This window comes from Halichoeres trimaculatus, unplaced genomic scaffold, assembly GCF_033239565.1.
Source record: "Halichoeres trimaculatus isolate MK-OKI-2021-1 unplaced genomic scaffold, fHalTri1.1 fHalTri1_scaffold_23, whole genome shotgun sequence".
NCBI classification, from domain to species: domain Eukaryota; kingdom Metazoa; phylum Chordata; class Actinopteri; order Labriformes; family Labridae; genus Halichoeres; species Halichoeres trimaculatus.
In genome coordinates this window covers 2,170,025-2,194,520 of record NW_027437201.1, presented here as the reverse complement: position 1 = coordinate 2,194,520, position 24,496 = coordinate 2,170,025, and the positions used below count along the sequence as shown (strand labels likewise).

The 24,496-nt window shown below is 39.2% G+C and overlaps 1 protein-coding gene across 2 annotated transcripts in view; it reads left to right on the top strand.

Annotated features, from left to right (window-relative positions):
* Positions 1 to 2,157: 2,157 nt before the first annotated feature.
* Positions 2,158 to 24,496, top strand: part of taok2b (TAO kinase 2b) — a 37,154-nt gene continuing 14,815 nt past the window's right edge. The window contains exons 1-15 of one of the 2 annotated variants that reach the window (XM_074662790.1): positions 2,158 to 2,734; positions 6,397 to 6,537; positions 8,437 to 8,508; positions 8,602 to 8,703; positions 11,112 to 11,157; positions 11,648 to 11,744; positions 11,964 to 12,077; positions 17,163 to 17,254; positions 17,396 to 17,489; positions 19,811 to 19,892; positions 20,500 to 20,667; positions 21,386 to 21,592; positions 21,981 to 22,210; positions 22,343 to 22,520; positions 22,621 to 22,749. In XM_074662790.1, the coding sequence (XP_074518891.1) occupies positions 6,406 to 6,537; positions 8,437 to 8,508; positions 8,602 to 8,703; positions 11,112 to 11,157; positions 11,648 to 11,744; positions 11,964 to 12,077; positions 17,163 to 17,254; positions 17,396 to 17,489; positions 19,811 to 19,892; positions 20,500 to 20,667; positions 21,386 to 21,592; positions 21,981 to 22,210; positions 22,343 to 22,520; positions 22,621 to 22,749 (1,743 nt within the window). In that variant the 5' untranslated portion in view covers positions 2,158 to 2,734; positions 6,397 to 6,405. The remainder of the gene's footprint in view (positions 2,735 to 6,396; positions 6,538 to 8,436; positions 8,509 to 8,601; positions 8,704 to 11,111; positions 11,158 to 11,647; positions 11,745 to 11,963; positions 12,078 to 17,162; positions 17,255 to 17,395; positions 17,490 to 19,810; positions 19,893 to 20,499; positions 20,668 to 21,385; positions 21,593 to 21,980; positions 22,211 to 22,342; positions 22,521 to 22,620; positions 22,750 to 24,496) is intronic. The other variant, XM_074662791.1, reaches the window with a different exon arrangement.

Below are 24,496 nucleotides of genomic sequence, written 5' to 3'. Positions count from 1 at the left end.
TAAATCTCTAATCTTTTATTTTTGTAGTTTGTTTTTACTCTTTTCTCCATTGGCTGTTTTTTAATCCCTTGATCTGTTTTGGGATTTATTTGATTTATTTTCTTTTTTTATCCACTCCAAAAAAAGGCAAACGTGCCCTGGAAATGATTATGCAAAGGTTACAGTAAAATTTATAAAATGTCAAAATACACAAATTTAAAACGCAGTGATTCTTATTCAGAAAACGTGATTCTCTTAAAGTCAGAGGTTTCCAGAGAATAAAAAAATGATTTTAAGTATTATGTATGTTTTTTAAAGAAACCTTCAAAGCAGAATCACATCAAAAGGAAAAAATAAATCTTTTTTTTCATAAAACTTGCAGCTAGGCATACAACAGTAGTTTTTTTCTGCAAGGGTATTCTTATATTCTCATCAGCCAGTTTTCTCCAGATATGAAAATGTGATTCTTTGACAGAAAATGTTTTAAAGTTAATTTTTAAATTACATAATGATGTTTTGAACTTGATTTATTCACAGAACAACTCCTGCCAATTACAGCTACTATCCAAATCTGTATGAGCATTGGTTACATCTGTATGGGAATAAAAGGATTAATATGTCCATGAAGTGCCCTTATCATCACAATGTCAGAGATTAAATCTTCTGGGACAATCTACACGTCCTCCAGTCTGGCTGGATCCTTCACCTTTTCCCATGTCCTCACCCTTACACGCCCTCACTGCTCGCATTCCTGTTATGTAAATTCATCAGAAAATCTGTTGGCATTAGAGCCATAATCCGCTGGGCCATGCAACAGGAAATAGAAATTATATTACTTTTTTTCAACCAGCGGAGGGGTTATGCAAAGTTAAACCAACAGCTGTGCAAAATGTCTGTGGAGTGGAACCCTGAACAATCATAGGTGATGGAGCCATGGATAAAAATGGGAGGAGGATAAAAGAACAGCAGGCTAGACATGCACAGGTTCAATTTTAAAGATTGAGACAAATTCCAAAGAGGCAGAAGGTGGAGGTTAAATAAAAATACTTTCAACCTTTAAAAATACTGGGATGCTATGTGGTCTTCCGCTGCAGGCTGACAATGATGCTCTCTCCAGGTGCAGTGATGGGAAATGTCTGGTTTCAATGTGTGTGTCTTTAATCTGGTTTGACAGTTTGAAGTGCACAACATGATTTAATCTGAGTGGATTATGGCGATACAGGATGGGCCAGAAAAACTGAGTGTGAGACAGATAAACAGACAGCTTCACGCGTCATCCAATCATCCCCAACATCAACAACAATAACAACAACAACAAAAATAACAATAACAATATTAGTAATAATAATACACAGACACAGTGTGTGTGTGTGTGTGTGTGTGTGTGTGTGTGTGTGTGTGTGTGTGTGTGCGTGTGTGTGTGTGTGTGCGTGTGTGTGTGTGTGTGTGTGTGTGTGTGTGTGTGTGTGTGTGTGTGTGTGTGTATTTGGGTTGGAGGTTTCAATGTCAAAAACATTTTGTCATAGTTAATAGCATTACACAAAATTATCGAAGTTGTAAATGCAAAGTGGCATTTAGATCTTAGTAAAACTAAGGATGTTCAATTCAAGCAAGTAAAATTGCTTATTAGAAATTAAAAGTCAGAATTGAAAAAAAAAAAAGTTTACAAAGAAAATAAACATTTGTGAATGTTCAACTTTACAAGGATGAGAATGATGCTTACCAGTTTTTGTTATTGTCCATAACAAGTCTATATGAGATGTCCTTTTGAGAAAATTAATTCACCTTTGGGTACAGCTATTAATGCACATCTTAACAGAAGACGGTCATGTACGTAGCTTCAATGGAAATACAATGATCAGTAGTTTCACAGTTTTCACAAAATGTCCAGCTGTGAAAGTAGAAGCCAAAGCGCTGGTGCAGTCACTGGATGAACATACACTGTTCAGAATTCCGAAGTTCTTCTGTTACTTTGGGATGCATGGGAATTTTCATGTATCGAGATACAACATTTTCATAGCACTTTTTGGAAGGTTTGCTGAATAGAATTTCGATAAGAATCTATCTGTTCTTCAGGAAACGAAAGACATTCCTCCAACCTGCCAAGTAAATGGTGAACTTCTTGGCCATTTGGAGTCGTCGTTGCAGCGAATGTGCCTGTTTTTGTGCCGCAGAAGAAGACCACTTCCGTTTTCCTTTCGGCTCCCGCCCCACTCCGCCATCATGAAGTCCTGAACAAAAACGGATGTGAGTCAAGCAAAATGGGGATAACACGGAATGGAGATGAAATCCACCGACAACACTAACGAAATGACAGCTCACAGAGGAGCAGGGAGCGGGCTCGCCGAAATTAATAAATCCGCTTCCCACTGAAAACGTCCAGGGCAGCTCCTGTCGTTTCGTTATATAGTTGGTGGTGTTGCTAACAGCAGCCAGAGCTAGCCCCTAATTTCTTGAAGAATATAGCTCTCTGCTATTAGCTGCCTGGCCCTTCGTTTAGCTGGCAGCCGTCAGTCAGCTAGCTGTCACTGTAACTGGCCCTCACTCATGTCAAGTCCTGTCGGATTGAAAACCGTCTTATTGACTGGGAGCATCAGGATGGAGAGGAGTCCGAGTAAATGCGTCGACAGGCAGAATGTGGTTTGTTCGTGTTGAGTAGACAGCGGTGTCGAGGAAAGGGGAGTGAGACCAATATTTTCCTGCCAGGCCAGTTAGCTAGCTTTAGAGCTAGCTACAGTGGATCCCAAAAGCCACGGTAAGACATGTCTCGAATCATATAGCATGCTAGCTGTAAGCGCATTTTTACACCACTTTGGATGGTAACGGGCGGCTAGCTAGTTTCCAAATACATTTTAACATCCCGTTAACGTTGACATTGACATGCAGGCTTGTTGTTGGCCTTAAATGTAGTCACCCAGACAGCCTGTGTTTTTTGTGCACTGTTGTATGTCATTCATTTATTCAGCGAGCAAGAGCAAAGATAGCCTAATTGACCAGTCAAGTGCAAAAAGCTATGTAGCTTCTGCTCAGCTGAGATGCACACTGCAGCGCTATGAATTAAATGCCAGCACGAATCCAAACAGATATTTTCTGCCCCAGTATCTATAAAAACATACTGATGTTTCCAACAGTAAAACAAGGTGCTGATAATGCAAGAACATGATATGTTATAGATGATTACAGGACTGGAGCCGATTCTGCCTCTCTGTCTGTCTGTCAGTCTGTCTGCTATGAAAATGGCATGAATACGTTCTTGTTAGATGCTTGAGACCTTAAGGCTTGGTTGCAGTATTTAAGGAAGTTCCCATTCTTTTAGAGAACAGCACGAGTCCTCTTTGAAATATCAAAATGTTTCTGTAAGTCATGTTTGCTCTGGTGCTTGACTACTTTGATGTGATTGGAAATACTTGTATGAAGGCCACATTTTTCAGTCACTGACATTTTGAAAACCTACAGCTTATGTTGTGTTTATGGATATATACACCTCACTGAAGTTTCAAGACCAGTTGAAAATCGCAAGGATTCACATTTTGTGAAGTTGGATTTAAGTAGAGCTTCAAAATGCAGAAGGAAGAAACAGGACTGAGACAAAAAGCAATAATAAACAATTCATTGATGACAATAAAAGTGAAATCATCTGTTCATCAGCTGATCAAAAGTGTAAGACTACAGACTCTATAAGCTAAAATCTTCTAACAATGTCAATTCAGTGTCATTTTCTGTCAGGTATTCATTCTGTCATGACCTCCTGATGGCAAAACTAAAAATGCTACTTCTCTTTGAGTGTGGTCAGCCGACCATCAACATTTAAAAAACCTGACCTGCTGATACCCATTTGGGATAATACAAATTTTTATTTTTTATTTTTACAACTGACAGCATGTACCTTCAATGTTCCAATCTTATTTTATTGAAAATCATTGAACAAAACCTGTGAAACAATAAAATCTATGTTGTAACTGAAACAACCAATAAAATGTCCAGAGTTTCAGGTCTCAGAGCAAAAAGCCACAATGGCTGGCTGTCAGACCTTCCCAGAGGTATATAAAATCAGTTTCATATCCCCAAAAATTAAGAAAATTGGCACCGATTGATCAGCGCATGTCTAACAGTCACCGGGGGGAGCAGTTTTTGGGCGACCTCACTTCAAGCCTAGCAAGATGACACTTATTTTTTTTAAGTTAGACCGTTGGATGCAGTAAGACAGAGACTTTGAATTTCTTCAGAGATCCTGAGGATTATGGAACAAAAAAGTCCAGAGGTAGACCCAAAAAATGTCACCAGCGCTGGGCCGGAGGATCCCATTGACTGTCCATTGAGGCACTGGTTGATCCTCAGCCCAAATGAAGGCAGCTACTGGAGCTGACTGCAGCCCAATAACCATCAGACGCCATCTGAGAGAGAAGAGCTTTAAGAAGAAAAAGGCCTCGTCCCCTTCAACGCTGCAGGTCACAATGGGCGCCTGACAAAGGACTTCTTCCAGAGGAATCAGCTCACTCTTTGGACCATCCTGATGTTCCCCTGATCTAAATCACTCTGACAACATTTGGGGATGGATGGAGAGGGACATTTACAGAAATGGACATCAGGTCCAGACAGTGGATGATCCTCCATGAAGACATCTTCACCACTTGGAGCAACGTTCACACAGCCTCCTGGAAACACTCACATCAAGTGATCAACAAGAGCAGTGGAGCTCCTCATCACTGAGTCTTCTTCTGAAACTTTGATTTCTATTCTAGGGGGTTTTGACCTTTTTTTTTTTTAAACTATGAACTAAGACCTTTAATCAGCTGATGAACAGTATTTCACTTTAACTGTCATTTCAAATAAATTGCTTCCTCAATTTTTCTTTTTTGGTCCGGTCGCTCCAATTTCTGAAACTTTAACTTATTAAAATCAAACAGTGAAAAGAGGAAAATCTTGCAGTTTTTCCACTCACTTTTTTTGATCAGGTGTGTATTCCTTTACAAAATCCTATATTCACATGTTATACTGCATGTCAGGCAGCTAATAGAGCAGACAGTTGTCAGATAATCCAGGGGTTAGTTTTTTCACTAATGACGCACCTACAAACAGACAGTGCCTTTAGATAACATTCAAAAAAGGAAGTTTCTCTGAAATTTTAGACTATTTTTGTTCAATTTGTAAATACTCTTCAAATGAGCTGCACTAGACATTAGCGCTGAGGCTATAGAAATGTTGGTGATTAGTGTCGTCAAAAGGACTGCAAGAGCTCTCTAGGGGCTGTTTGCACAATAGTGTTTCACCTGAAAACGCAAAAAACGCACTGAAATAAATCTTGCTGCTTACAAGGGAAATGGTGGCGATGGTGTTTCAGAAAAATCCCACTCTGGAGGCCGTTTTGAAAAGTTTCTTTTTTAAGTCAACTAAATTGCCGTTACTGTCTAAACGAGAGGCCTTTTGCATTTCTCCCTAAAACCATTGTTGTATAAACAGCCTTCAGTGACCTCTAGATATATGCCTGATCATAATCCACACTTTGAAATGAGATTATATATCAAAAGAGGTTATTTTTAAATGCTGTTTCTTTTTTTTCTTTTTTATTTATTTTTTTCCTTTTTTTTTTCCTAAGTGCTATTTTTTTAACTTCTCAGTCAGGTCGAGCGGTGCTGGATTGATTTACAGCACGTCTAGGTCTCTATGACAACACCACGCCAGCTGATGAAGTATAGTAGTGAGAAGATAAACAGGAGAGAGACAGAGCACCAGCTAAAGGCTGAAACACAAGCTCAAGGCTAAAAGGGCTAAACTGTTTGTGCTAATGTTGACTCCAACCCACAGTCAGCAGTTATTCTGCAGTGGTCTGTTCAAACTTGAGAGTCTATCAACAAAATGAAGAGTGAGGTTACGTTAGCTCTGATTGGTAGATGACTGGTAGGACGTAACCAGGATTCACCAACGTTACACATTACAGTAATAACTGACAAAGTTAGCTTGTTGTCATGTTTCAAAACGTTGCTCTGCCTAAGTGTTGATAAATACCTTACCTTGTGGAGTTGGATCTGGTAAAAAGTTGTCTTGAACAAAGAAAAGTAGAGTTAAAAAAGATCTGATCTCCATTAATTTCCTTAACAAACACACACCTTTAAAGAGTCATGTCTTCATCACAGAGTGTGTGAGACCCCAGGCCAAAGGTGTCACTGCAGTCCACCTCAAACTGATTCTCCTCACAGTCTCTTCAAAGCCCATTCATTAAACTGGCCCTCTTTAACTTCCAGTAAATATTCTCTTACAACTAGTTTATTTAGTGTACCAGTAAATGTAGGAGATGAGTGTTTCAGTGAATTTCTGTAGAAAATGAAGTACCTGTTGTCATAAGATGACTTTTATAGTTCCAGTATGAAAGACTATACTTCATATAACAGCTTGGTTGTGTCTCGTCACGCTCACCAGGCGCTGGCCATGCCATCGAGTGTGCGGGCCGGGAGCCTGAAGGACCCGGAGGTGGCTGAGCTGTTCTTCAGGGAGGATCCTGAGAAGCTCTTCACAGATCTGAGGGAGATCGGCCATGGAAGCTTTGGAGCTGTCTACTTTGTGAGTGACTTTCTTTGGCCTGTTTGTCAGCAGAGGCATAGAGATTTACACAGATTACATAAAACATGATACAGCCAATACGCAAGCTTTCTTTCTTTCTTTCTTTCTTTCTTTCTTTCTTTCTTTCTTTCTTTCTTTCTTTCTTTCTTTCTTTCTGTCTTTCTTTCTTTCATTCTTTCCGTCTTTCTTTCTTTCTTTCTTTCTTTCTTTCTTTCTTTCTTTCTTTCTTTCTTTCTTTCTTTCTTTCTGTCTTTCTTTCTTTCATTCTTTCCGTCTTTCTTTCATTCTTTCTTTCTTTTTTTCTTTCATTCTTTCCGTCTTTCTTTCATTCTTTCTTTCTTTCTTTCTTTGCTCCCTGTGTCAGCCTAACGCCTGTGTGGTATCCTCTTCCTTACATTGATTTATGATATTGAAAACCTGCTGTTGGTTAGAAAGGAGTGACTAAGCTGACCTCAGCTGGCTGAATGATAAACAATAGCATGAACATTTTTATGGCTACAAATGCAGAAGTGTACTTCAGTTCAGTTGACCTTTTGTTGGAGGAGGTCATTTAGCACAGAAACACTTCTTTGGTATAGCTGTTGTTAGAAGCGGATATGGTTGCATCTTTTAGGTTTGTAAATGAAAATTAACATTCAATTGTTTGTGATTTTTTTTGTCAGTGTAATAAAGCACATTAAAGTCCATGACTGTAAGCTGCTAGACACTTGTTCATGGTTATTTTCTGTAATAGATTGGTCTCTTCAAGGGTGAGTGTTGAGTGTTGATAAGAATTATTGATACCAATGACCTGATTGATTCCACTTATGGATTCAATTCTTTATTGGTTCTGGATCTGGATCTTGCTTTTTGGCCTTTAACGACATAAGCCACCTCATATCGCTCCCCATAACTTCCATGTAATGTGATAATGTTCAGACTAGAATAAGGTGTAGAGAAATGCGTGTCTTTATTTGAAGCACAGTTTAGCTGTGTGTCTTTCTGATGGATCTCCACTGAGCCTGATGCAGAGCTGAGAACTGTAAAGACCTGCCCCAGCCCTTTCTCTCTTTGCTTTGGACCAGATATGATCCTACCATGAGTGTGAGTTCAGTCACAGGAGAACACAGAGAGATGACGTGCTTTGGGAAGAAATCTGTTTTCACCCAGGCTGCATCAGATGCACCAGTGTAACGTGCAATGTAGAGAATCGACAAGGGAATTATGAAGCATAAAGGCTGATGAACTCAAGGACTGAACCTTTTCTAATTGATTTCTAACAGGAACTGCTTATGGATACCCATATCCTCGTTAGTGAGGTGATGGATCATTAATCTTGAATTTTTAAATCAAGATACAGCTAAAATTTGAACATTGTTTGAACACTGTTTGAAATCTATTCATGCTGACAAATTAATTAGTCCTCGCAGCTCAAGCTTGTTTAGATTAACTTAACATGGTGAGTCTAGTCTGTGTTAAAGTGGCTCATGAAGGAAAGAAATGCACAGAAGAATAGCTGACAGACTAGGCTGGAGGTGTCAGAAGGTGTCTGTCGTACAGAAGGGAAGCAGGTGGTGCTGGAGAGACTGCCATAAGATCACAATGTGAAATCTGAGGATGAGAGGTGTCAGGAGAGCAGGAAAAAAAAGGTAAATGTGTGGGTGCAATCAAGGACAAAGAACGACATGTGGATGTGGAAGAAAAGGTCTGTTTAATGAAGGGTGAAAAGGAGCTAGTCATGGATGAAGAGAGCAAAAGGAAGAGGGAAGGGAAGAGGGCTTTGCAGAAATCTTTGCTTTATGTATGAGATTCTTTCATTTCATTTGGTTTCAAGTGTCTCAGAATTTCAAAACATGAAAACCTCTGTTGTTGGAAGAAAGACTAAATGAATCCTGTGTTGTCTCTAACCTTCACTAAAAGGCCCATGACATCCGCACCAATGAGGTGGTGGCCATCAAGAAGATGTCCTACAGCGGCAAACAATCCAATGAGGTACGGTGTGTCTCTAAATGCTCCATCAGTGTCATGTTGGCTCAGTACATAAGGTAAACTGCTCATCTGTAACTTTCTCTCTGCTGATGACAGAAATGGCAGGATATCATCAAGGAAGTTAAGTTCCTCCAGAAGCTGCGTCACCCAAACACCGTGGAGTACCGAGGCTGCTACTTGAGGGAGCACACAGCATGGGTGAGTGTGTGTCTGTGAGTGTGTGTGCTCTGTATATCTGTCGCAGAATGACCATAATGCCTGGAATAAAAGGGGATGCAGGTGATAGTGTCGTGTGAGGGTTGAAAAACAGACAAACACCTTTGTTCTTTAACCACTGTATTTTAAACAAGCATTACAACAACAAATCAAACAGGCAGAACCATAACTCTAGGTGTTTGAAAACATGGCTGAAAGAAGAAGTATTTATTTAGGTTGTCACCAAATACAGTTTGATTCCTCCAAATACTGAATTGGCTGAAACATGGAAACTCACACAGACACGGGGATGAAGTACTATTTTTAAAGATTTTGGCTCTAAGGCCACAACATAGTTTTAGCTGGTGTCATTTTTCTACAATAAACCCGTCTCCACCCCCTGATCTAAGTGATTCTGTCTTCCAGCCCAGCAAAGAGGTGGTGTGCCCTGTAACTCTTCTGGCCAGTTGGGTCAGTTTTCTGGTGTTTAAAACAGAGAACTGGTCGCAGATGAAGTGTTCTTGAGCAAGACGTGAGCCCAAAATTGCTCCCACTGTTGGCCCGTGGTGTGTGAATGTGTTAGCTAAAACTGGTCACTGCTAAGGCTGGGTTATATGTCATTTATGGACATCTGGATATTTTTTGGGCTATATCGTGATTTACAATATTGATACTTTGCCTTACCTTTGAGACGATGCTTTGATGCATTCAATCAAACCAGGATGGCAATACTCCATATAAACTGACAGTTTTTCTGTGGTGTAATTGAGGTTTCCCTGAAGCATTATAGTATAGTGTCCTGTTAGTTTCCTTTTTCTAAGAGGCAAACCTTGAAAATAAAAAAGCCTTTTATAAGTTTAAGCCTCATGCCAAATGTCACACAGGCTCCTTTATCAACCCTCCGAGGTCAAGACATCAGTTTGCTTTACAAACTGTTTACCTTGCCTTGTTCAGTGTCTTTTAACCTCACCTGTGTGATTTTATAGATACTTATCCTTGTTGATACATTGTATGAACACACTGGACCTAAAATTTCAAAAATGAAATACAATTTTTTTTGCTGTGGATGAATCATTAGTTTGTACCAAGGTGTACGAGTCCTGCTAAAACTAACTGTAGTCCAGTAGCAATCACATTATCTACCTGTGTTGATCGAGCTATGCTTCTATTTAAATTGTGATTCTTCAATATGTCAAATTTTTGTGTTTGTTTGCTCAGACCACTTGAAAAAGTTGAATGATGATGCCTACAGACTATATTAGGAGCCATATTTTCTAAAAAAAAATCAACATCACATGTTAGTTTTTGGGATTTATTCAGGGAATCCGACATCTCAACTTTTTTCCAACCCAGAGACTAAAATAAAGAATTTAAATAAAAAATAAATAAATAAATAATTTTTTCAACAGAAAATCACAATTTAAAATCATTACAAAAATCCTGATCCTTCAAAACATCGATATTTTTCTCCCACTCCTACTCAGCATGTGTCTGTACATCCCGGCATTCAGCCACAATAGAAAGTAGATGACCATGGTTTACCCTTACTCTGGGATGGAACAAGTTGGGTCCTATCACAAGGTTTAGGGCAGAAATTACCCCTACAGCAGTGTTTTTGTGCAGCAGAAGCCCAGAGCGCTCACACCAAACACCCCCTCCATATTTTACTTGACCAAAAACACAAATAAACGGACTCCCACCAAAAAAATCTGATATCTGTCTGCATTCACGCTTTATTAAGAGAATTTTCAGCGTGTTACTTTCACACAAAAACACCGCTAAATAAGGCTCTAGTTCTCGTCGTGTCGTAAAACGGCGCTACCTCCGCTGCAGAGCCACAACTGGCAACCAGGCGCTTGCCGCTTAGTGTATCAGTCCGCGCGTGGCGTGCCAGATATAAACAAATGCAGGTAGTCTGCCAGGACGAAGAGAAACTTGTTCCATCCCGGAGTATGACTTTAAGCCCTGAGCTCTTTTTTGAGTCTGCTATAAAAAAATAACATTCCAAAATTTAAAAGAGTATGTCTCTGCATCTACAAAGTGTGTTTGAATCATTCTGGTCTCATTTTAAAGAGCACACCCGTGAAATATATCCAGAGGTGTCAGTATTGGTATTTATGTCACTGGCTCAGAGTAATAACTCAAGTATTACTCAAACAGAAAGTTCAGTTGAAGTGTAGATGTGTATTTGAGTATGCACTAATCTCCATTTCAACCAAGCCATGAACACCCGTTTGTTATAAATCAGCTCTCGTTAATTGAATTCCATGGAGAATCCTCTCTGGTTCCTGAAACCTCAGTCCATTTCTGTTCAGTGTTGACCAAGTCTCTCATAGAACATGCTTCTTTGCCTTCAGCTCTCCTCAGCATCATGTAATTTATTGCTTCTTCTTCTTCTGTCTGTCTTTTAGCTGGTGATGGAGTACTGCTTGGGCTCAGCTTCAGACCTCTTAGAAGGTGAGTGATCGAGTCAAATGTGTTGATGTAGCAACTTTTCAGTCATGAGTGACAAAGTCCTTTACATGGACACAACATACAGAAATAGAATCATGAAGGGCAAGGTGGCTAGCCGCACGAGCCGTGTTAGAGCCTGAAATGTTATGTTAACAACCCAAAAAAGTAAAAACTTGTTACATTTTTGGTCGTTATTACAGTTTGGGTTTTTTGTATTGCATTTTGGGATCAGGACTTTTGTTACATTATTGACCAGTTATTCCATTTCAGGCATTATTCTCTCTCTTTTTTTTGTTATATTTTGGGTCAGTTGTTCCATTATGGGTCATTGTTATATTTTAGGCTCTAACAAGCCTCAAAAATTTCACAAAAGCTTTGATGTAGTCACTAAAGACAAAAAACAAAATCAGGTAAACAGGTGTTTTTTCACCTTTGAAAACATCAGGAATAGTGTGTTGATGACAGATTTCCCCAAATACCCCTCTTCTCACAGTTCACAAAAAGCCCCTCCAGGAAGTGGAAATAGCGGCCATAACCCATGGTGCACTGCAGGGATTGGTGTATCTTCACTCTCACAACATGATTCACAGGTAACCCCTGTCTCTTTTCTCACTCTCTGTGTCTATTTGCAACACCCACACTGACGAGACGCAACAAATAGAGGGGAGAAAGCACAGAATGTGCCGCCCAGGAAAAGATTATGTAACACTGGATGTGCAAGCACACTCACAATGCAGCAACACATTTTAGTCCCCATCCTCTAATAAAACATGTTTTGATCTCATTCTTTTTCTCCCCCTCTCTGTCAGAGATGTGAAGGCAGGAAACATCTTGCTAACAGAGCCGGGTCAGGTCAAACTGGGAGACTTTGGCTCCGCCTCCATTGTTGCTCCAGCAAACTCCTTTGTTGGAACACCTTACTGGTAAGACATCAGACTTTCAGCTCACACTTGTATAATCCTCCTCATCGTCACACAACAGTCACTTGAAAAGATTAAGGAGAATTACAACTTATAATGACCCAGCACAGCCTGCACTTTGTCTGCAGGTTTAGAGAGGGTTAATGACATTTTGAAGTAAATGCCAATGAACATTAAGTATGTCCATTAATCATGATAATCTGACAAATGACTTAAATAGTCCTGCTGGATGGAGACATTTTGCAGTCTTTGTTACCATAGAAACTGCCAGTGAGGTTTAAACTACAGTTCCTGTTACTCTGAGGATGATAAACTTCAGAATGGTGAGGAGGTTCTGTTAAGTGATGGCTAACTTGCTTTAAAAAAACATCATTTGGTGAAAGATCACAGTTTACAATGACCACAGTGACAGAGATATTTCATGTTTATTGTTTCACCTGTGAAGTATAAGCCCCCTGGATGTTTACAGCTCTTTAACATCTGTTCTACTGAGCAGGAGTGTTGATCTTGGTTTAGATGAGCATAACTTAATATGGTGTAAGAAGAGCCCTGCCACAGTGTCGGTTATCAACAGGAGAGGAAGATTTCAAGTAAATTCCATGCTGGATTACAAGCATAAAATCCCCCAAACTAGGTATTGGACAAAAAAAGGCGATGGTTTACTGTCACTGTGTTATAGTGTTGTCATGGGCTTACACTCTGCTTTCCTCAGATGTGCTCAGATCCTCAGCAGCTGCTCTGAGGTGGGAAGTTGTTCTACCTAATCATCAAAACTGCACGTCTGTGGGGAAAAGTTGTTGTTGTTTGTTTCTGTGTGGAGTTGAGTCAGTCTGACTCTGTACCACCACACAACGGCAGAAAATACTAAGCTTTTTTTCCCATTTGTTTTAAATTATTATAAATCTAATTTCGGCCATGTCCACACGTAGCCAAAACTCATATATTTTTATATGTTTACGCCTGTTATGCACACGAAACCGCAGCTTAATGTCACTTAAAACTATGTTTTCTGAAAACTCTGGCCAAAGTGAAGATTTTGGGAAACTCCGGTGTCATGGTTTTGTGTGGACGTCAGTAAAATGAGTTTTCGGTTCTCAAACGTCACAGCTGAATGATGGGGGCACATTCTGATTGGCTGGCATGGATTGGTCGAGAAAACACTGCCCATTATGAGTTTGGCGTGCTTGGAGTCTCACTCACTGGCAGATTTGCCCGGCGCGTTGGGACTAAAGTATTTTTTAAAACCAACAAGGGGGGGATACTCGTTTTTAAAAATACCCAGTAGGGCTAGACAATTAATCGGATTTTAATCGTGATTTCAGTTTTGCCATCTGACAATCATAAAAACAATATAATCGAAGAAAAACAATTAATATGCCACACAGTGTAGATGTATGCAAGTTCCTGTGCTTCATAGCTCTTCTGTGTTCCATGTGCAGCCACAGCAAGTGTGTGTGACTTATGGGTATCAATAATACTGTATGTGCCACTTGCTGGTTCTTTAAAGTTGTGTTTAAATCAGTACTGGAGTTTTTGAATAAATGAATAATTGTGTATATTAATTGTGATTTCAATATCACTTAAAATAATCAGGATTCTTATTTTTACCATAATCGCCCAGCCCTAATACCCAGCTATGTGTGGACATGGCCTAAAAGAATAATGAGAACAGATACATACTGCCTCGTCAAAAAAAAAAAATCACCACCTAGATTTAACTAAGCAAATAGGTACGGGCCTCCTATTGGATAATTACTGCATGGGTGATTATCTTTCAGCTGGCAGTTTAACCCTAACATGTGCACTGAGCTGCTTCTCATTTCTTAAATAACCACGTGGAAAGGCACATCTCGTGGTTGTGGAAAAGACGTTAGTCTGTTTGAGAAGGGTCAAACATTGGCATGCATCAAGCAGAGAAAAACATCATCAAAACTCATCTGTTGAAACTTGCATACTCCCTCTGATAATTTGCTCTGTCTTTGTATTGTATGTCTCTTTTCAAACTTGCTTTATGCCTGCTTTTAATGCACTTTTATTAATACTTCATGTGCTCTCTGACTCTGACTCATGTAAGGTGACCTTGAGTGGTATGAAAGGCGCCCTGAAATAAAATGTATTATTATTATTATTATTATTATTATTATTATTATTATTATTATTATTATTAATATCTAGGGAGATTGCATAAACTACTGAAACTGGGTTAAGAACTGTCCAACACATTATTAAAAATTGGAAGGATGGTGGGGACCCATCGTCTTCCAGGAAGAAATATGGCCTATAAAAAAATCCTGAATGATGGTGATTAGGCCTGTCACAATAACAAATATTTCTAGACGATAATTTTCCAAAATATTATTGCCGATAAACGATATTATTGTCAATATTATTTTGATTTTTTTCCATTTTTTCATTGATGTAGCTATGATAAATGGGATCATAAAGTGAGTACACCATATCAAAAGCAAGAAACTTTAATTTCTTAAGAGTATTTAACTGTAATTAAAAGGTCAGGATCTTTTAAATAAAATAAATTAAACAAAAAATATAATACATTTAACAAACAAGAAAGAGAAAAAAATACAATGAAAATGAAATGGACTCTTTTAGAAAAAAATACATGTCAATGAAAATAATGAATACTAATGAAAAACAATAAAATATAGACCCTGTCTCTAAAGAAAAAGCGAAACTCCAAAAAAAAAAAAAACAATAAAAACTTTAGCCTAAATAAAAGGGAGTTTATACAGTTCCTGAATTGTTTGTAACATGTACTTTTTCCCAGTCAATCCGTACTGTCTGTCAAACATTTTGAACATTTCTGGCTTTCAACCGTATTGAAAGGCTGCATTTCTTTGGCAATGTATCTGTCTTTGAGCGCCCACCATTTGGTGCTTTTATTTCTATTTACTTTGCAGACCAAAAGCCTCAGTAAGAGCCGATTGTCAAAGAACAAGGCTCCGCTGCACCTCCCCTTCTTCTTCTTCGTCGCCACTGTTTTCAAACAAATGCGACATATCAGCTCGTTGGTGTTCATGAGCTCACACTTTGTTCATTCTGATAAAAAAACAAAATATTCCCACACTGGGACTGTGGCAGGCGGCTTAAGAACCGTATCTTTCGTGCTATCACTCATATTAGCGTGTGTTTCCTCCTTACCCCTCAGGACGCTCACTTCAGCTCTCTCTGTGTGTACGCTCAAGCAGCCCCGTCTTCACCCCAAAGATCACATTTTTGACAGATGCTCACTCCGCTATAAATCCGCTATAGAACCTATGCACCCTGATGTTAGGAAAGATAGACGTAGTGAGCCATCTTCTCATTCAGCCTCTTTGGTGGAAAGAGAGGAGGAAAACAAACATGCATGCACGTGTCAGTTTATCGAGGCTGGCAAACTTACCGAGGATGTTTTTATTTATCGTGCGGTTAATTGACTTATTGATTATTGTGACAGACCTAATGGTGATTGATGATCACTTAAACGCTTGGTGAAATCAAATCAAATGGAAGAAAAACAACTGTAGAACTCAGGGCTATGTTTAATAGTAAAAGTGAGAGCTTTTCCACGCGCACAATGTGAAGGGAACTCAAAGGATTTGGACTGAACAGCTGTGTAGCCTTAAAAAAACACTAATCAGTTAGGCTTACTGGAAAATATAGGCTTTAATTTGCTAGGGAACATAAAGATTGGATTTTGGAGCAATGGAAGAAGGTCATGTGGTCTGATGAGTCCAGATTGACCCTGTTCCAGAGTGATGGGCCATCAGGGTAAGAAGAGAGGCAGATGAAGTGATCACCCATCGTGCCTTGTGTCTACTGGGTTGTTATAGTCAACAAAAACATTTTTGTTGGAATTAAAATAAAAAGAGGCTTTTTGATAAAACACAATAACTAACAACAAATGTAATGTGAGTTTACAAAGATAACTAAAACAAACTAAAATGATGGAGAAAATGTCTTAAGTTGTTTGTCACCCTGTCTCATACACATACTCATTATTTCATCAGAGTGCTGACCTGCTGTTAACACTCCTGATTTGGGAGAGTCTCCCACTTTTCTCCCTACCTGTAGTTTCCTGATTATCCCCTAGTTTTAAATGTGCTCCTGTGAGCTTTATATTCTTTATGTCAAATCAAGTCTTGCACTTATAGCTTACATCAAAAACTCATAGAACATCCACCTGTCTTTGTAGTTGGTTTGATCTAAAGATGCAGCAGGATTTCCCTGTCTCTCTGCGGTCACAGAGAGACAGGTAGCTCTGCAACATTTGTTGAGGAGTTTGTCAGAACTTCAGCTGTTTTTTCTTTTCTTTTGTAAACATGTTAGCATGATATGTCACGAGTTATACTCTTACACTGGTTTAAAGTTGATTTGTCCTGATTTCTCTAACAGCTCCAACATGCTCTAACTTAGCATCCTCTTCAGTAAGGAGAGTTTAGAGCTGTGTGAATCTTAAACTGAGGAAACTGACTGTAGCTATCACTGCAAATAGTGAAACCCTTGTTTCCGTAAAGCTCTGCCTTGGGTGTGTGATGCAAGCGATGGAGCTTTTTCTTTAGAACAGGAGAGAGTGCAGGTGGAGGAGACTGCCTAAGCCAGTGGAAAAGAGGGTGAATTTAAACCATGGTGTGCCACAGTTCCTGTGATAGAGGAAGCATCAAAACATATCCACTCACATGAACGTGACCAGATGAAATTCTTACTCACACATGCTGAAAAAAGGTTGCAGTCTTAAGCCCTGTTTGGAAATCATGGTCACCAAAAAGAGAAGGAGCACTTCACTAGTTATCAGCTCACAGTTCAAATCCAGCATCTGCAGTGGAACAGGGATTTTACATTTTTCTCTTCTATTTTGTTAAAATCAAGTTTTCAAATGATTTTCAAACCATTGGAGTCTGTTTTTATTAACACATTTAAGAGCAACTGTAGTTTGTAAGCAATCCCCCAAATGTAGAATAGCCTGCTTGCCTCTGTGTTTGGCTGGTCTTTACTCATGCAGCAGTAGAAGCTGGCACAGACTGGACGCCTGAGGTGCTGCTCTCTCTTGCTCTGAAATGACTGACTTGCTTTGTTGTTTTCTTCATGCAGGATGGCCCCTGAGGTGATCTTGGCTATGGACGAGGGTCAGTACGATGGGAAGGTGGATGTGTGGTCACTTGGCATTACCTGCATAGAGCTGGGTAAGAGATGGAGAAAAATCTGTTTGGAGAATGACTGAAACATCCTTTTCTTTTTTGTAGTTTATTCCCTCTCTGATCTTTCTTGGTCTTTATGTGTCTGTCCCTGTCTGCCACACTTTGTCATGTTTCATCCCTCTGCAGCGGAAAGGAAGCCTCCTCTGTTCAACATGAATGCTATGAGTGCCTTATATCACATCGCCCAGAATGAAAGCCCTGTGCTGCAGTCCAATCACTGGTGAGAGCCTGTAGAGTGTCTTTTTAGGCAGACAGACTTTCTGTGACACAGTTTTGAGCTCTGAGATGAGATTCTAATGGTTGGTTTTATAAAGGAGCCCCCAGTGTTAGAGACATTTGAACATAACACTGTTAAGGTTAGGGGCTCACTTTAATATGTAGTTTTACACATGAAGTGACAAGGTGTAAAATCACTCTGATTCTAACATGATCGTCTTTTTTAACATCGTAAGCTGAATTTTCCAGCACCCTTAAAAACTCTGCTCTAAGGATAACCCTAACTCTAACCCTACACAGTGATGCCAGTAACTAGAGACTCTAATATGACCACTTTTTTCAGTAACGAGGAATTTAACAAGGTACTATTACCAAACCAGGAATCAGACTAAAGTTACTTATCCACTTCACTGTGCATTTTTTTCCCCATTTTCCTGAGTAAAATAATATAATGCTTTCTTGTAGGACTGGGGGATATATTGAATATACTCGATATATCGCGGGTTTTTGCACGTGAGATGTATAAAATGACAATATTGCAATCATCGAGTATAAACAGAAAACTAAATGTTTTCAGTAGTCGGAATGTAAATCTCTTCGGTGATTCGCTCATTTCACTCTCTGCTGCTCAGCCGGTGCTCCTCTCACAGCGAGCACCACGCTCCCCCGCCCACCCAGAAAATTTCTCCTGCGCATGCGTGTTATATTAGGAGAAGAGAGGAGAAAAGTCGCTTGCACATCGTTTTAGTCTCAGGTTGCAGGTTCCCAGGGCTTGTTTTCTAAAGTGAAGTTGCTTATTTGGGTTTGCTTTGCTGCCTGTATGATCCCTGATTCTCTTCCACCTCTCCACAACAAACACGGAATGTTTTTAACTTTCACTTTCGCTTTTCTGCGCACTCTGCCCCCCTCTCTGAATGCCGTTCGATCACAGCAATCAGCTGTGCACTGCTTGAAACCTGACGGTAGATGAGTTTGATGCTATTTTACAGTTGAATACTAAAATACTGCTAGCTGAGATATTATCAGAAGACAAACCCAAATCCAATACAGTTTAACCAGACCCCAGGCTGAAAGACAGAAGTCACTAGAATCCTTTCAGCATGACCAACATTATCCAGGTCGCTGCTTTATGGAAATTAAAGGAATATTATCTCCAACTTTAGTTCATATTTTGAAAATATAATATAATATAATATAATATAATATGATATAATTAATATAAAATAAAATAATATAATATAATATAATATAATATAATATAATATAATATAATATAATATAATATAATATGATATAATACAATATAATATAATGAAATAAAATCAGCTAGTTGAATATATCTGAATGAATTATTTTACTTAAACTAAAGAAGTAACTACATAAAGTTTGGTTTAAAATAAAAGGTTTGCTAAACTTACCTGATTGAGATTTTCCCCTTTTTGCATTTAAATTTTAAAAATCCAACTAAAAGGTTTGCTTTAATCCAGGGATCTCAAACTCGAGCCATGGAGGGCCAAGAGGCTACGAGTTTGAGATCCCTGCTTGAATCATTAAAATGATGTCGTTTATGCATCAAAGGGTTGGATTAAACATTGATATAGTGATTTAGAGGAGAAATCAGAATATCGAGATATATATTGTGTATCGATATAGCCGACAAATATCGAGATATTGGATTTGGGCCATATCATGCAGCCCTACTTTCTTGCATTTTGGGGAGTGACAGGAGTACTTTTGGGCTAATTTTTAAAAACTTTTCAAATTATTCCTGTGGCACTTTGAGGTTACTCAGAATAAAAAGTGCATTATAGATAAAATGTATTTTTTATTTTTTTTATTATAATATGAGCCTACATGTTTTGTTATAAAGAAACATTTAGAGATTATTGATAGTTGTTGTATTTCTATGGATACATTGATGGCTGATGAGAGTGACATTGTAGTTTATTCAAGTTTATTATTTATTATAATCACAATCACAAAATTTGCCCAAATCATGCAGCTCTTTGAGGTGATGGGGATGTTGTTGGCAGCTGCTGAATGTAGCTTGTAATTTAACTCAGTTACTTTTGAAATCAAGTAATCTGTAAAATAGCTAAGTTTCTTTTTAAAGGAGTAATCAGATTACTTTTTTATGGTAACTGTGGCAACACTTAATAGCTTTAAAAGTTAGAACATAAATATTAAAGAAAAAAAAACTTGAAATAAGACAGGCAGAAATCATGGAATTAATCTTTATTGTAATGACACATGTATACTATTGTTACAAATCATGGCTTATACTCAAGTGGCTGACTCTTAAGAAATACACTCATTTCGTTTCAGGTCGGATTATTTTCGCAATTTTGTGGACTCCTGTTTGCAGAAGATTGCCCAGGACAGACCTACCTCTGATGTGCTGCTAAAGGTAAAATACATCAAAAGATCTGTTTGGTTATTTGAAAAGTAGCCATGCATTCTCTGTTAGATCATGTCTCTGTGTTTAGAAAGAGCAGCACCATTATTGTTCACTGATGGTAAATGTAAATACAGCAGTACTTATAGAGCTGCTCTAGCTTTCTGAGCACAGAGCTCTTTACACTTCTGATCTTTCACCCATCCACACCACATCCACACACAGATGGTGGAGACTTCTATCATAGGAAACCATCAGTTTTTAACTGACAGAAACCACACACCACTGACCAACAGTGGGAGCAGTTTTGGGTTCAGTGTCTTGCTCAAGGACACTTCGGCATGTGACTGCAATTAATGAACGGGTAGAGATCACTGTAGATTTATCAGAATGACTAGTTAATGATGTGAATTTCCAGACTACATTTGAATTCCCCTCCTTACTCATCCAGAGCAGTCAGGTCAGTATATTTAGGCAGTGGGACAAACAGGACACCTGACTTCATCTTATTTGATCTACTAAGAGTTGCTGCATCAAGATTTCAAGAGTCCAAATGAAAAAAAAAAAAAAAACAGAATGCTTTTTCCTGATTATTTCTCTAACCTTTGTGTCCACCCAGCACCATTTCCTATGCAGAGAGCGTCCTATGACAGTCGTGATGGACCTGATTGCCCGAACTAAGGATGCTGTCCGCGAGCTGGACAATCTGCAGTACCGGAAAATGAAGAAAATCCTCTTCCACGAGGCACACAATGGTCCTGCACCAGAGGGAGGTGATGAAGAAGAGGTAAGAAAAGCTCTACTCTTGTCTAAAGGGAAACACTACAGGCTGGATAACACACTTAAAGTTGGCCTCACTGACTTTTCCATATGCTCTCAGTGTAGAAACGAACAGCCTATGTAATGTGACAGGCAAGGCAGACAAAAGATTCAATAGTTCAGGTTTTTTTAATTTGTGCTTGGGATCATTTTGACATCAAAACTGGTTTTCTCCTCTATTTAGGAAAGTGTCAGTGTATCTAAGGCCTTTGGCAGCCGGCAGCAGTAACTCCATTAATTTATCCCAGAATCTCAAACAGAATTGCAGCCAAGAGTTTCTACAAGATCTGAAAAATTACTGGTTGTGGGACTTTATTCAAACAAAATACACAAGTAGCACCAAATCAACGATGGACCCTCAAAAAAAAACAGGCACATGTCAGGTTCTGAGGGAAAATCAAAGAAGAAAAAGAAAAAGGGATTGGACTACAAACCATTTCCTCTCTGTACAAAGGCCTTTCTTTGAAACTAAAGATGGTTATCGTCCAAAGAGGAAACAAAGGAATCCAGAGAATGTGAAGCTGTGTTTCTCTTTAGTTCAGGGCAGAACAAGTATTTAGTATTTAACATCTTACATATACTTAAACCAGCTAATACACTAGCACCGCTGCTAAGGCTATAAAGTGAAGCAGCACTCATGTATTATTTGCAGGAGCGTTCCACTGAGCTTTTTCTTTCCCCGGCAGGATGTGGAGCAGTACATGCTGCGCACTGGCACAGTCAACAGCATGGAGAGCTCCCACTCTCTGCCCTCCATGTCCATCAGCGCCAGCTCCCAGAGCAGCTCGGTCAACAGCCTGGCAGACGGCTCCGATGACAGTGGGGAGATGGCCATGATGCAGGAGGGAGAGCACACCGTCACTTCTAACAGCTCTGTCCTGCACAAGCCTCTGGTCAGGACAAGTGTTGTATTATCTGTGGCGTTGTTCTGTCCCCCTGAACTCTCTTTGATACTACAAACTATACCTGGTTTGTGTCATGGAAGAGAACAAATAGCATTTTGACACGCTGTTGGAATGTTTTATTATATAATGAAAGTTCCAAACTTGATACAAATATCTGTGCAATCACAATCTATACAGAAAAAATGTTTTAGAGGTGAGCACCTACGAAGAAGAAAAAAAATCTCCAGAAAATCTGCAAAGCTTCAATTTTATTTCATCTTTTCTAAGCTTAAGTTGTCAGTTAAAAGACTGGTATTGAATTTACATTCATTAAGAAGTTAACAGTTAGCTTGAAGGCCAGTATGATGAAGGTTTCTGCTTTGTCTCCACCGTGCAGAGCCATGACAACATCTATGATGATCCCTACCAGCCTGAGGTCGAGTCACAACGAGAGGCTTCATCTGCTGGTGGAGGAGGAGGTGGTGGTGGAGGAGGGGGAGGAGGTGGAGGAGGAGGGAGGCGTCGCCGGGGCAGAGACCACTTTGCCACCATCAGGACAGCCTCGCTTGTCACTCGTCAGATCCAGGAACATGAGCAGGGCTCGGCTCTTAGGGAGCAGATGTCTGGGTAAGGTTCAGGGTCAAACTGGAAACCCAAACTTTCACTTTTAACAAAGGAAATCCAAAGTAAAGCAGTCACTCTGGTTGTGTCAGAGCCTCCTTTTCTCTTTTTGTTAACAATCTGCCTGTTTCCTAACAGGTACAAGCGAATGCGGCGACAGCACCAGAAGCAGCTGATGGGCTTAGAGAACAAGCTGAAGGCAGAGATGGATGAGCACCAGCTCAGACTGGACAAAGAGCTGGAGAACCAGAGGAACAGCTTTTCCATGGAGGGAGAAAAACTCAGCAAGAAGCACCAGGTGATCCTGGAGAAGGAGGTAAGCTGATGGAGAAAGACGTGATGATCAGAGGAGGAACATGAGACTGTAGCCATGATTTTAAGGAGTGTTGGGTTTTTGTTTGTCCCTGTTTGTTCAGACAAAGGCAGTTTTGACTGAAGAGAAGAAGTTCCAGCAGCACATTCTGGGCCAGCAGAAGAAGGAGCTAACCAGTCTGCTGGAGTCACAGAAACGACAATATCGCCAACGCAAGGAGCAGCTAAAAGAGGTGCTGCCAGGTTTAATCTTCCATTATCCCTGCTTCACTAGTTACCACAGAGGCATCAGGTGTCTCTATCTATCAAACTGAACTTTGTTTTGTAGCCCATGTTACTGAGCACAGTCAACACACAACAGAGTGGAGCTGGACTGCAGATGTATCAGGTGTATTTGAGGCATCAGTGTTTTTATTTTAAATCTAAACTGGTTGAAATAAGCTTCAAGTTTATTTTATTACAATCAAGCAGTAGGGAAACAAAACAATCAGGTTCATCAGACCCAGAAAATTCTCCTCCTTTCATAAAGCTAGCAGTATGGATCTATGCTCTTTTTTAAACTTTTTTTTTATTATTGTTTTATAGCAATCATACAAAAGACAAATTAGAATAGACAGGGTCATCATGAGCAGGATGAATCTTTTTTTTTTTTACATAATATACTGTAAAAATCCTAAAGGGTCTTATCAGTCCAGGAATTGACAAGGTGGAAAGAAAGATGGTTGTTTGCTACAATGAAATGTTTGAAACAAAATGAACAAAACAAAACAACATCATGACATACTCAAATAGGTTTTCCAATACAATTCACCCCTTCCAGTCGCTTGACTTTGAGAGAAAGTTAGTTCCCTACATTGAATTTCTTGGACAATTTCTTTCCATTCAGAGAGAGCTGGGGGTTCTTCATTCAGCCTCTTGTTATGTTTTTTTTTTTTTTTTTTTTTGCTACTAGCTAACAGTGTTAAGCCCTGCTGGAAGGTTACCCAGGAATAAAACGCAACAGCTAAAGTCAGGTTCTTAACTTATTATTGATCTGATCCCATTCATTACATCAATCCAGTAAGCAGCAATTTTGGGGCATTCCCAAAATATGTGAAGATGACCGACTGATACACAACCACAAATTCTCTAGCACTGAGCCTGTTGAGGATTGTTAGTCTGTGACTCTTTAATCCTAAGAGTTATAAACTCTCAGGATGGTCTTGCAGGTGAATTCTCCAAAGATTTGAGCTGGAGGTGTTGGACTGTGTCTTGCATATGTAACGCAAGTCCACATCTGTTAATTTTATGTTTACTTCTTTCTTCCATCTTAGTTTGTTCTTAAGAGTATAATCTAAACCTGCTATACCAAGGGTCGGCAACCTTGGACATGGGTGCCAGAGCTGGCACGTGAGGCTATTTATGTTGGCACGCAGAGAATAATTACAATGAGACAGAGGACAAAATAAATAAATAAAATAGAAAATAAAAGTATTGTTTTGTATTCTATTTAACACTTAACAAGAAATTGAGCACAGTATAAATGTTCATATGTTAAAATTAACAAGTAACTTTAAATAATAAAATTAAATCACTGACGTTACAAATGTGCAAATGTGTCTTACAAGTGCATCACCGCAAATCTTTTGGGACGTCAGTCTGCTCGCTTGCAATCGCATATATTTAGAGGCTAAACAGCGTTATTAAAGTATGCGAAACAAAGCAACATATTCAAAACTTGCTGTACTGTTAAAAACCAGGCAATCAAAGGAAGTTATAGCGATTCTCACCGTATAGCTAAGCATGGAAAACCATTCAAGCAGACTTTCCAATCATCTGTCAATGATTTTATGAAGTAAGTCTTGGCACTTTCAGCATGAGTGTATTTTAAAGTGGCAGGAGTCATGGAAAAGGTTGCCTACCCCTGTGCTAAACTGTTGACTTGTTAGTTTGTTTAGAATACAGAGAGCTCTCTGTATTCAGATAAGGAGCCTCATGATA